This window comes from Octopus bimaculoides, chromosome 13 (genome assembly GCF_046866305.1).
Source record: "Octopus bimaculoides isolate indiv1 chromosome 13, ASM4686630v1, whole genome shotgun sequence".
NCBI lineage: Eukaryota > Metazoa > Mollusca > Cephalopoda > Octopoda > Octopodidae > Octopus > Octopus bimaculoides.
In genome coordinates this window covers 31,298,298-31,313,297 of record NC_142940.1, presented here as the reverse complement: position 1 = coordinate 31,313,297, position 15,000 = coordinate 31,298,298, and the positions used below count along the sequence as shown (strand labels likewise).

Genomic DNA, 15,000 nt, shown 5'->3' with positions numbered 1-15,000 from the left:
TAAAATAGACATTACTTCAGCACCAACAGCAGAAGAACTAGAGAAATTCTGGAAACAAATATGGTCGGTGAAGCAACAACCCCAGAAAAGGACCATTAAAACAACGAACTTAGCACCTGAGCAACTCTGGGCCCCTATAACAACTGAAGAGGTAACCCAGACACTGCAAAGACTAAGCAACTGGAAGGCACGTGGACACGACAAGATCCCCAATTTCTGGTTAAAACACCTGCCAGCAATGCATAAAAAGCTGGCAGAAAACTTTAACAACATACTCGCAGATCCAGAGACAATGCCTGAATGGCTCACAAAAGGGAAAACCATCTTAATCCCCAAATCCACGGAAACGGAGAAACCACAAAACTATAGACCTATAACCTGTCTCCCTACGATCTACAAAGCCTTTACTGCAATAATATCGCAGAGATTGAGTAAACACCTAGAAAATAACAACCTGTTTCCAGAAGAGCAGAAGGGATGCTGCAAGGGCTCATACGGCTGTAAAGATCAATTATTGATCAATAAAGCCATAACTGAAGACAGCCGCAGAAAGAAGAAAGGCCTCAGTATGGCCTGGGTGGACTACCAAAAGGCTTTCGACAGTGTTCCCCACACGTGGATTCTGGAAACACTAGCCATAAACAAGGTGGCACCAATTATCATAAAATACATAGAGCACTCAATGAACAAATGGCAGACAGTGCTACAGCTCCAAACAAAAGAGGGACTTGTGAAAACGAAAGCCATCCCCATTAGAAGAGGAATATTCCAGGGAGACACGCTCTCTCCACTCCTGTTCTGCCTGGCACTCACACCTTTAACCGAATTGCTAAATAGAACTGGATGCGGTTACAAATGCTATGGAAAAACAGTCAGCCACCTTCTATATATGGATGACCTAAAATTATATGCTAAAAACGACAAAGAGCTAGAAACACTACTACAGACAGTACACGGCTTTACCAAGGAAATAGACATGAAATTCGGATTAGAAAAATGTGCCAAAGCAACCCTGAAAAGAGGAAAATTAGTTAAAAGTAGCAATATAACACTAGATAAAGCCAATGAAATAAGAGAACTAGACGAAAGCCAACCATATAAGTATTTAGGAGTCAATGAACTAGATAGGATACAACATACACAAATGAAAGAAAAAATAAAGAAAGAGTACTATAGACGAGTTAGATCAATACTAAAAACAGAGCTCAATGCTAAAAACAAGATAATGGGTATCAACACTTTAGCTGTCCCAGTTATAAGCTACAGATACAACATCCTTAACTGGACACTAAACGAACTATGTAAAATAGACAGGAAAACAAGAAAAATAATGACAGGATATAGGATGCACCACCCAAAATCTGACATAGAAAGGCTATATATACAACGCACAGAAGGTGGCAGGGGTCTTATACAGCTAGAAAACTATTATAAAATAACCACCATAGGACTGCAAAAATACCTACTCCAGAAGCAAGGGAAGCTAATACAAATAGCCACAAAACACGAGCAAAACAAAAAACTGTTTTCAGTATTTAAGGCAGCTGACAAATACAAACAAGAAATCAATCTACCTAACAAATACGAAGAAGAAGAAGAAGAAGAAACAACAAAAGCTATAAAACAAATGAAATCCAAACTAAAACTAGAACAGCAACGGACCATGATAAAACGATGGCAAGAAAAGCCCCTACATGGTAAATACTGGGCTAAACTAAATGCGAAAGAAATAGACAGAGAAAAATCCCAGCAATGGCTGAGAAGCTCAGGACTCAAAGCAGAGACTGAAGGATTTTTAATTGCTGCACAAGACCAGAGCCTCCCCACCAGAAATTACCAAAAACACATAATGAAAAGAAATATAACAAGTAACTGTAGAATATGTGGAGATGGACAAGAAACAATAAATCATATTATCTCTGGCTGCCCAGTCCTGGCTAAGAAGGAATATATTCACAGACACGACAGAGCTGGGACCTATATACACTGGAAGCTATGCCAACACTATGGAATAACAACAGAAAAAAGATGGTATAAACACACGCCAGAAAAGGTCACAGAAAACGAGAAAGCAACCATACTCTGGGATATGCCAATACACACAGATAGAGAAATTAAGGCATATAGACCAGATATAGTTGTCAAGGATCATGAAGGAAAAAAATGCTTTCTAATTGATGTATCAATACCAGCAGATGACAACGTTTCTCGAAAAGAAATGGAAAAACTTTCAAAATACAAAGACCTGGAAATAGAGATAACTCGAATGTGGAGTCTAAAAACAGAAACAATTCCTATCATAGTAGGTGCCTTAGGTATAATAAAAAAATACTCAGACAAATACATAACAAAAATACCAGGACTTACAAATATATGTAACATACAGAAAATTGCACTACTGGGTACTGCACACATTCTACGCAAAACACTTTCAATACAGTAAACCACAGCAAACCACAGCACATACCCAAGGCGCACAGAGCTGCGCTCGGTAGTGAAGTGAAAGCACGTTATAAAAATAAAACTACTGAACAATAATAATAATAATAATAATAATAATAATAATTCTTTCTACAATAGGGACAAGGCTTGAAAATTGGGCGGAGGGGGCCAGTCGATTAGATCGTCCCCACTACGCAACTGATACTTAGTTTACCGACTCCGAAAGAATGAAAGACAAAGTCGACCTCGGCGGAATTTAAATTCAGAACGTAAAGACGGACGAAATACATCTAAGCATTTTGCCCAGTGTGCTAACGATTCTGCTTGCTCACTACCTTAATTATAATAATGTACTATACAAATGTATATTAATAAAATATATTTTCTTTCTAATTTGTGTAACTTTCTTTCTGAATGTATGAACCATATTTCGATGAAATAGAACATCATTTATAAATAGAACATCATTTATACCGTTCGTAAAATAAGTAGCGATGTACAAGTGTGCTATCGCATAAAATGACAGAGTCGCTCATAACGAAATGTGTTGAACAATGTTTTGAATAGACCCAATTGTAAGTGCTGACATAATATATTCCCACACCCACCCACCCACACACACACACACACACACACACACACACACACACACACACACACACACACACACACACACACACACACATATATATATATATATACACATGTACATACATCCATATTATAATGGAGAAAGCTGCTTATTAATTAGGCAGTGATAATTATTAACAGAAAGCAGTCTGGAAATTTTTTCATAAGTTCATTTTCCAAGAAATTTCCTGCAATTTCGATTTCTGAAGTTTATTGAATGTTTGAAGTACAATTTTTTTCCAAATTTATTCATTGTATTCATTGCGTAGTAGATCTTAACGTAATAAACAACATTAATTCGTCGCAGATGAAATTCTCCGGTTTTTTTTTTTTTTTTGCAACAGTCTCTCACTCTCTCTCGCCTTTATTTTCATTAATGATAATTTAATATATATTTATTTCAATGTTTTCGCTATTTGCAAAACCCATAGTTTATTCTATATACGTAATGTTTTCATTTAAAGTTTTAGTTCGCTATTTTCAAAACCCACAATTTCATCTATGTACCTAATGTAAAAAAACAATTATTTTTTTAATGAATGCTATTAGACAAAATAGCTGTATAACTCTGAGGCACATAATACAAACATACATATGCGTTCTGTGGCTTGAACTCGCACACTTCGTTAATTTCAGTAATCATTTCTTACTTATTTGCTTTTTGCGCGCCGTGTTCAGCTCTATGTATTTGTAGTCAGTCACACATGTACACGTGTACGTTTGTATACATTTATGTATGTGTGTGCTTTTCTGTACGTTTGTATACATTCATTCAAATAAAATCCCCTCTGCTATGTAAACTCAAATCATTAGTTTCCCAATTTCACTTTATCATCCACGATTCATGACGCCACACATCCTATTATGCAGAAATACAAGTTAATCTTTGTATTATTTAAATTGAATATTGCCCCTCTTTCCTTCTATAACTGTCACCCTCATAGCTGAAGCGTTAAGTATTCAATTCACTTAACGGATAATTCAGCATATATATTCTTTAAATAGTACACTACAGTCAACATGCATAACTATAAAATTTTAAAATTACTTCAAAGCATAATATTATATAAATCTTAACGATTAGTCTACTTTTAATCCTCACTACACTACACTAAATACAAATCTTTTGCATATAATGACCACGGAAGCATTAATTTCCCTCAAAAGTAATTTAACGAACTGGAATTTAAAATTTAAAGATATACATTATAATCAAGGAAATCTATTTCATTAACCTTATTCCATATATGGCAGTAATTCCTATGAACTTTTCTCTTCTTCTTCTTCTTCTTCTTCTTCTTCTTCTTCTTCTTCTTCTTCTTCTTCTTCTTCTTCTTCTTCTTCTTCTTCTTATTATTATTATTATTATTATTATTATTATTATTATTATTATTATTATTATTATTATTATTATTACATAATCTCACTAGAATCGCCTATATTCCCGAAAATAAAGTACTTGACATGTGTTATAGTCGATTCCATTGACTAAACCCTACCCTCAGAACTGTTGGTGTTTTACCTAAATTCGAAACACTTTTATTACACTTATGCCTTATGATAATATGGTTCTTCTTATATTAACAATAGATAACATCCCTCTTCCTATGTCAATTTTTTCCTCCACCACCACCAATCTCTCCATCAGAAATGACACTAAATGGAGCCCAACGTATCATCAGATTGCACACACATATTTGTGCGTGTGTGTGACATGTGTGGGTGTGTAAGTGTTCCATAATAACTCATCTACAACATTAATCCTGAAAACACTAATCTCCCACTCAAACAGAAAAAAACACAAAAGGACTCAAATTCAGAAATAGAAAGAACATCATTTTTTTTACCTCTACGCGTTTTATTGGGAAGCACACCATCATCAATAAGAGCAGATCAAGCTTTTCTACCGTTCTCTAACAAAGTTCACCTTCCCCTACTCTAGTAGTGCAGTATTTACAGAGTGTCACACTGCACCCTATATAGCTCATCACTATATACCAGATTATTTATTTGGTCTTCAGCTCAGTGGAAACATTATACAATTGTGAATATAGATCTGTGAGTTGCATCTCATTGATCGACCACTCACAACTCACTCTAGGCTTGATCAATCTGGATTGGATGAAACTATGTCAAAATAACAATCAGATTATTACTATGTAGAACTGGTTAATGTAAAATTAGTGACTTTGGCATGACATCTTATGAAACATAAACCTCAGTTGGTTTTGCAGTTTCTGATATATATAGGAGCAAAGTATCCCTTGCATATTTCCCTCGGGACTCAACAAGTCTATTAATTCAGCTTTCCCCTTCCCTTCGCGTCCTTAAGCGTTAAAGAAATGTTTAGAGGACCTTATATGAAAACATTCAAATCCATCAAGATAAACATAGACATCGACTTGACAGGGAACAAATGAAACACGTAACAAACACACACGCGCATAATGCTTTGTTTGTGGATTAACGGTGCCTCCAGTGCTTTCATGTGAAAAGAATTCCACAATATTTCAAGCAATCCACTTTAGAATATTGATAATAAGAATGTGATTATGTGATTATACACGGGATTGTTGATTTCAAAATTGATAGATACACAGATGAAGTGAAAATATTTTAGGATCTTTAATTTTTATTTTCCTTGCATTAGACTTGGCTCTTTGCAAGAATTTTCGTTCAACATATATTAATTGCATTATGCAAAACATTCGTGCATACCTATGTGTGTATGTGTGTGTGTATGTGTGTGTGTGTGTGTGCGTGTATGTGTGTGTGTGTGTGCGCGTATGTATGTATATACGTATGTATGTATGTATGTATGTATACTAATGTATACAACGGGTGACGCATTATTTAAAACTACTGGATTCAACCACAGATCCAATACCAACCAACATAAATTACATGCATTCCTTTTAAGAATGCCCCAAGCAGATAAAACAAAAACAAATGTCACTGACGCATACAACCACGCTCATAATGAATTGCTAATCAGTAATATAACAAACAGCATATGAAATAATCGATGACTTCTAATTTAATCGATGATGAGGCAAAGCCTTAGCTATGAAATTTAATATCGAAGATAGAGTAGAACGACTCATCCCACTGAAACCTTTCGTATCCCTGAAGGGCCATAAAGATAAATTCTCGCCAAACCATCAGTAGTGATAATCCCGCGAATAGGGAGATGGGTATAGTCATCAAACCTATTGTAGATAGCATTATACAACACATCAAAGCCTTTTCTACGTTCATATAATATATATACGTGGCAGTGAAGTCATTGAATGGCTTAGGAAAATTAAAGATTAGTTAAATTGCAAATTCTTTCAGATCGGCATCATAGTGTTATACCCTTTATCTCTAAAAATCTCCTCCAAAATCATTGAAGTTTTGTAAAGCATATACAATTCTTACTAATACCGATATAACCATTATAATGGACACAAGGGAATAGTTGCGATAAGACTTAGTAAATGAAAAGAATGGAGATAAACTATCTGATGTTGCCATATAGGCAGCAGATCTCGTTGGCATCTACATATTATATATCCTTAATGAAATATAAGAACCAAGCATAGAGTTATATGGAGAAGACAGCCTAGAAATAATACATAATAAGAATGGCAGGATATGGATAACATAAGAAAATATATGCAAAATACTTAGTCAACTCAGCTTTAATGTTAAACTTAACACAAAACTTACCGATGTTAGTTCCATAGACATAACATAAATGTTAGTTTGGAAAATAAGAAAATTTCCATACACAAAATAAGGACAGCACCTACATTTTGAGGGGCTTTAACACCTACCATGAGTAATGAGACAATAATTAATAGCATTAGTAGGCGTGTTTTCAACCTATCCTCTGATGAAACAACTTTCGAAAAGGCATCCCCATGTTACAACACCCGACAGAATGATCACTTTCTACACTAATATAACCTATTTCGAACCAAACCTATGTAACGTCAAAATGACTACAGATATAGCAAGACGATTTCTCAAACTTACAGACCCCTACTCTCACATGAATATCACAAGATCTTTAGCAGAAACACGACTAAATTTAACTATCGTTGCACCCCAATATAGAATCGTTGATATTCAATCACAATTAGAAAAAACAGCATTAGGGACAACCCTTAGAGTTCTGGTAATTATAAATTCGCTCATAACCGTCCTCTGAATAAAATGTACCTGCAAAGGCAATTGGCTTGCATCACTGGCATGAATAGGACTATGAAAACGTACCAAGAAATGATTGGAATTGCCTTCAGAAAAAGATATGTGCAACAATTTGCTTCGTTTCGAGATAAGAGCAAAATGCATACAGCATCTTTAGCATAATGTGGAACGTTAAAGACAGGGGCCTGAACAACCTTCGTATAGACTGAAGAATCAGAGCTAAGACCTGCAAATATAAGGGATGAGGCAGCACGTGCAACTTCTGTATCGCAGGAAAATCAAACATAACAACTGAAGGTAAAAACCATTCTACCCTTGACTGCATAAACAACAATCTAAACTCAAAATTCAAGCATGACCTTCTGTTCCAGCTTATCAATTTAACTAGCATAAATTTACAACATGATTTTGGTTATATGCACGATATACATAATACGTATGCATTCCCAAGAAGTGCTAGAATTGTAAACTATATATATATATATATATATATATATATATAGGTATGCGAGAATCTTTTCGTATAATGCAATTATTATGCACTGAACGCAAATTCTCACGAAAAGAACAAAACAAATGCAAGTGAAATAACTATCAAAGAACTCTCTGAAAGTTTTCTTTCCTTATTTGAGTGTCTATTAATTAAGAAATTCCGTTTAATCACATTCAGTTTTACATTCGTAAAAGGGAGCGAATAAGCAAATAGATCGCTTGAAGATTTGCAGAATTTCTTACATTATTAAACCGTTAGTGGCACTTTTGATACAGAAATTAACGGGAATTAATCCACATACGATGTTAAACACTCACTCTTACTACTTAGCATTCTATATATCACTTGTTATGCACAGAACCACCAGATTTAGATGCCCAGAAATGCAACATTGCTTCTCTTTAACGAAATGCTTGAAAGGTTGTGAAACTGCATGTTTAATCCAGGCACTTACATTTCGTGAAAATTTCGGTTCTCAAATTTAGTAGGTCGATGAGATTCTTTGATTTTACATCTACCACAATCCAACAAGTAGAGCGTCGCTCAAGAATGCACACCTTATGTCAACACGTTAAGGAGGTTCGGGTTTTGTATAGCCTAAAGAACTCATCTTTTATATCTAAGCACTCCACCGATCTACCGAAGTCAGATCAGGAATTTTCACTAGATGTGAGCATCTTGATAAGTTCCTGTGATAGAACTGTAAACACACCATCTTATATAGATTTAGCTCTGTCAAATTAACTACACCAATCAGTATTAATTATCATTCTAACTGGCCAAAGGGACACAAGTGTTATCTCTCATCCCTTCATGTTTCTTTTCTAGTACCCTTTCTTCGTACACTTTCTCGTTCTCATCTTTTTTTTTCCCTGAGAGCAGGTATGATGCATATTGCATCTGAATGACTGCCTCTTAATACACGGCACCCTCTACAAATTCATACAGCGATTGTGTTATCTGAGGCATTAAATGATAGTAGCTCGCATCTAAACCTTATGTATATTAGATGATAACCATCTCACTAGATGGAGTTCTTTTGTTTATCCCTCCAGTAACGGAAAAGTAGTCTATGTGTGCGTGCGTTCGTGCATGCGTGCGTGCGTGCGTGTGTTGTGTGTGTGTGTGTGTGTGTGTGTGTGTGTGTGTGTGTGTGTGTGTGTGTGTGTGTGTGTGTGAAAACTGCAGGAGCTATTTAGAAGATTTGAAATGGCTTCTAAATCAATCGCAATGTTGGAAAACTTTCGCTATCATAATCAGGTGAATGAGGAACACAAGCGTTTCACCACTTGAAGCAGTCCTCCAGTGTGAGATCACTGTAGCCTTGAAGAGTGTCAGCTCTCAACGGTCGAAAGATTTTCCAATATGAAAGAAAAGAATCAACCTTCGAAATGTAGTCTTAGATATGCTAGCGATATGCGGTATATCAAGAGTGTTAGTTGTGTGTGTGTGTGTGTGTGTGTGTGTGTGTGTGTGTGTGTATGTGTGTGTGTGTGTTTCTACATATAAGTCCAAGATATACTATTTTCTAAAACTCAGAAAGAAATTGGTTACATACGAGTTTGATTTATATGTAAGCATCGATCTCATTAGTGTCCTATACTGTTAGACATTTATCAGAAACAGAAACACACATTTAGACAAACGAGAAGTATATCCTCTACATTATAAATACTTTCTTTTTTTCATATCATTCTAAAGATATGGGTTCCAGATTTGTATTTCCCAAACGAGAAATATTCCTACTTCCATGACGTCACAGTTCAAAATAAAATGCTCCATGTTTATGACAAAGGTCAGGTCATTTATAAAGCAAGGTAAGACAAATTTCTTTATCTCATCTACCTTTCCACCCCTCCAGCATGGCTATGGATATACATCATCTTTAGAACATTATGTTCTATGGTATTGTTGTTCCAGTCGTTTGCATTTTGAAATCAAATCCCACCGAAGACTAACTTTCATATATCCAAAGAAATGCGGTACTCAAGTGCTGTGATTCATATAATCGATTGATATTTGAGCCTCCTATATATACTATTCCAAGGAAGATGATACAGTTGAGCATCTCTGTCAATTTGTCTCTGTGTAACATATACTTCAAACGGTAGGTGAGAGTGATGGCTCAAACGGTCATTGTATTCCTATGAAAAATGTAATTGTAGAATAATACCGCATACATCCGTTAATTAAGGGAGTATGTGAAACAACCGTCATCGTATTTAGCCAACTTGATAAATATGTTAAATTCGAGCCAATGAAGGAGACATTCAGCTGGAAATTGGTGCTAATGCCTTAATATGCTCGCCCATTTGTTTTATAATAAAAAAAAAACTATAGTGTTGTATATGGTATGTTGTGTCTCACCTATAGACGTGTGACCACGTGATAAAGTTGTTTAACAACATTTTTCCAATGGTGACTCAATCAGTGTTAAACGGTCTATCGCCTCCGTTTCTGCAGCATCAATTTTAAATTTTGAATATTTGGATTGATTTTGAGTTTCACATTTAGTGTGTGTTCACTATCTGTATTCCTTTTATTCTTTTATTCCTTTACTTGTTCCAATCGTTGGATCGCGGCCGTGCTGGGGCGCCGCCTTGACGAGTTTAGGTCGAATGAATCAAATCAAGAACTTATTTTATTAAGCTTAGTTCATATTATATCGGTCGATTTTGCAGAACCGCTAAGCTACCGGGACAGACGTGCAGAAAGTTTGCACAGATAGGTTGCTGTTACGGAACATGTGTATCAGAACGCGCGGGGTTTCAAGATTTCGATCAAGAAATATTTTGGTTCAAGTTGCCCCTCGCTCTGGTCGTATAACAACCTTTGTTATACGACCAAGGTTATTGCAGATATTCTCCATATATTAACATCGGATGTTCAAAAATAACTGTCTCAACTTGATTACGTCACGACGCTCAATGTTTGATCTCGCAGCAACTGAATGAAGCAAATTTCGCTCAATGGATATCAATCAGCGATTCGTTGCAGAAATGTGGAGAAACAGATCCTTTTTGGACAGAATAATGACAAGGGGTGAAAAATGGATCGTCTGTAACCATGTGAAGGACAAACGATCATCGAGGAAGCGCAGCGAACCACCACAAACAACCTTCAATATTGGACTTCACCCGGAAAGGGTTATACTTTCAATATGTTGGGATCGGAAAAGTGTTGTCTTATACGAGCTTCTTCTTACGGAGAGGAACATCAATTCGTATATGTACTGTAATCAGCTTGTCAGGTTAAACGCTACAATCTTTTAGAAACGCCCAGCACTTATTAATCATAAAGGTATTGTCTTTCATCACAACAATGCCAGTCTGGACACTTCTTTGCAGACGTAACAGAAAGTTCTAGGGCTTGGATGGGAAGTTTTTGCCGCAGTCACCAATTTCTCCTGATATTGCACCTTCAGATTTCTCCTTATTTATTTCTCTTCAAAATTCATTCAACGAACAGATTCTCAACTCCAAAGAGGATGTAAAAATTCACCTGGAAGAGTTGTTCGCCTGTAAAGACAGGCAAGTCTTTGAGCGATAATTCTGAATCTACCTGCAAGACGGCAGATATTGGAACGAAAAGGTCATCATATCATTCATTGACAAATTCCGGCCAGGTCGACTTTGCCTTTTATCCTTTCAGGGTCGATAAATCAATTGCCAGTCGATCGAGTACTGGGGTCCATGTATGACCATAGTAAGGATCATATCATTGGTTGGATAAGTGGCTTTGAGCTTAAAAACTGTCTTATTTTAATTTAAAAATCAAACGGACATTTTGGCCAACCAAATATACATACATACATACGCACATACATACACACACACACACACACATATATATATATATATATATATATATATATATATATGTATGTATATGTATATATTTATATACATGTGTGTGCGCGCGTGTATATATATATATATATATATATATATATATGAATGTATGCATGCGTGCATGCATGTTTATGTATATGTGTAAATATATGTATGTATATCGAATTTCAACCTTTATTTTACTTTGTCTCAGTATTTTGATCTGCTTCTTTAAATCAGAATTTCCAAATTGTCAAACATGTAGAGAAAAGATGTTACAGAAGTTTTTTCATTTAATAGATTATGATATCAGTCTAAACGCATTTTCTGCCTGTTCTGTATGCTTTTGTCTACACACATATAGTGTTTTCCATTAATATTTTGATAACCAGCTACAAAGCCCGCTGACACTTCAATTGATTTCAGCAAAATTCTGATTCATGTATACAATACTTCCATCAACGAATATTTTCCGCTTTTATATTTCGCTATCAGAAACTTCTTTATAAGAAGAATGTAGGACAGTTTTATTCTTTGCTTTCGTTTCTTTCTTTTTTTTTTGTTCTTTGTTTTTGTCATACGAATGAATTCTTTCAAATAATAACACAAATGTCTTATGAAAGACACCAACTGGTTTACCTTCAATCCGTCTACATATGTACAAAAATTTCTTTTAAACAAATTCAATTTAAACAAATTCAATTTAAAAAGTACGTACGCTGTTTTTATTAGCTTTATGCATGAGATAAAACAGAAAACTGAATATTTATTTGACGTTACTGATTCTATTAATGTTTTTATAAAACTAAATTCATAAATAGTTGACTGCGATGTCTTCCGTTGAGCCTCAATTTCTTCCCAATAATAATTCAATGCCAACGTTACAAAACTTCCAGGATTTGTAATTTTGATTGCTAAAGCGTGAGGTTGTTTTATAACGATATTCGTCAGCAAAATTTTTTAGTAAATTCCATTAAAAAATTTATAAATTCAAGCATCTTTAATAATGTTATCGCTTTCGTAATAATCATAATATTTAATAATAATTATACTTTTAGATATCTTTAAGCACTATGTCCAACTGACTTAAAATTGTAAGAAATGAAATTTTAAATCCTTAAAGTCTCTGAACCATGGCGAAGAAGTATTTAGTAGAGCACAAAAATTGCAAGGATCTTGCACTCTTGCATTTTCGTTCAAATTGCTGTTTTTGGGTTCGTTTTTGTCTTAGTTCTTGTGATGATGGAATGAAGCTTGTTGAGGTGTTTCTTAGCCTCAGTTACCCACGATTTTATCTCAAAATCAGCCATTTTGAAACAATTACTCTTTTACTCTTTTACTCGTTTCAGTCATTTGACTGCGGCCATGCTGGAGCACCGCCTTTAGTCGAGAAAATCGACCCCAGGACTTAATCTTTGTAAGCCTAGGACTTATTCTATCGTTTCCCTTTTTGACGAACCGCTAAGTTACAAAGACGTAAACACACCAGCATCGGTTGTCAAGTGATGATGGGGGGACAAACACAGACACACAAACACACATACATTTATATACATATATACGACGGGCTTCTTTCAGTTTCCGTCTACCAAATCCACTCACAAGGTTTTGGTCGGCCCGAGGCTATAGTAGAAGATACTTGCCCAAGGTACCACGCAGTGGGACTGAATCCATAACCATGTGGTTGGTAAGCAAGCTACTTACAACACAGCCACTCCTGCGCCTATTGTTGAAATCATGAGGATTTCCTAGTAACTTTTAGATGAACATGATTCGAAAACATTTATTGAAGTCAAGAGAAATTCCTATTAATATGAAAATTAAACTAAAAGTATTTCTGTCCAAAAGGTGTTGAATATTAATGAGATTTCTGTGATTGGTCTTCAAAGTTTATATTTTCCTAAAACTATTTTTCAGGATCTTTTAAGAGTGAGTTATATGAGTCAATTATTTGTAATTATTCATTCATAGTTCAAATATCGATGACTGTTTTGGCAAATTCATAAAACAGGCGTAGTTTTATGTGTATGTATGTGTGTGTGTGTGTGTGTGTGTGTGTGTGTGTGTGTGTGTGTGAGTGTGTGTGTGTACATGCATATTATTTTTGTATTTATGTATGTACACACACACACACATACACACACTCACACACACACAAACACAAAGTTTCTTTGAATGAAAATCAAGATGTCAATTACTTCAGTTTTTAAGGATTCTAACATTATTGCAACTATAAAATTCCTTTTGAATTAAATTAATGATTCCAAGTGAGTGAGCGCGTAATCAATTCAGTGACGTGATTCTCAAACAAATTCACTTTATATTTTGTATTGAGAGTGTAATTAAGTTAATAAACCCTCAGCTTATATAAAACAGTAGAAGTAACTAAGACTAGGAGCAAAATGTGATGCAACAGTTAAATATATTTAGTATTTTTCGTGACGAGACAAGATACAATTCATACTTTCTAGGCGAGAAAATATTTTCGAAACTTTGAACAGAACAACAAATTAGGTATATTGATGTGATAGTTGTGTCTGTAATAGAGGAATAGTGTAGCCGTACTTGCGTATCAACCAACACACTCAGACGAATGTAACTACACACGCGCGCGCATGTAACTACGCACGCACGCGCATGTAACTACGCACGCACGCGCATGTAACTACGCACGCACACACAAGTTTTAGAATAAATTGTGCAAAGTTATAGCATGTTTCACAGCTTAGGGTGAAGCTCTTCAAAGAAAATATTAATTAACGTTACAAAATGTCACACTCTTTTCCAGTCTCTATATTCGGTTTGTGTGAAGTACTTTTCGCAACTCGCGACAAATCAGTTGATGAAGTACATCCAATATGTATGCGTTTGTGTCTATGTATGTCTGTGTTTGTGTATTTTTGTGCATGAAATGAATACGCGTTAGTTAATAGAACACGAGAAAAAATACTCGATACAAAAATTGAATGTTACCCATTTCGTTTCTTCAGGTGTTTGAATGAATTTTTAACAAACATTTCTATTTTTCACACAAACCAGATTACAATAGATTGGTGTCAGTTTATCGGAGTACCAAAATATTTGGTGTATGACTGGATCAAGAATTATGGGTTTAGAATAAAACTGTCGTAGTGAACTTAAAATATCGGAGTTTATTTCTAACCAATTTCATTAATTATTAATCTTACTGATTCAATGTTTCCTCCAATTTTAACCTTCATTTTGTTGTCTCTCGGTTATTCTTAGTGTTATTCTTGTGTTGTTTGCTTTTCTCTTTTTACAGCAGTTTTCCCCTTCACATCACAATGAGTATTGTGACAAACTTCGTTATCTTTTCTGATGAGCTTCATCTTTCTACAGTTCAAACTAGATATCTTCACTATTACTGACAATCTCTTCGTCTATTTGCCT

At 35.1% G+C, this 15,000-nt stretch overlaps 1 protein-coding gene across 1 annotated transcript in view; it reads left to right on the top strand.

The window, feature by feature from the left end:
- LOC106872092 (glycine receptor subunit alpha-2) overlaps positions 1-15,000 on the top strand; it is an 817,309-nt gene that overhangs the window by 698,340 nt on the left and 103,969 nt on the right. Inside the window, exon 7 of the mRNA XM_052972407.2 lies at positions 9,461-9,576. Within this exon, the coding sequence (XP_052828367.1) occupies positions 9,461-9,576 (116 nt within the window). The remainder of the gene's footprint in view (positions 1-9,460; positions 9,577-15,000) is intronic.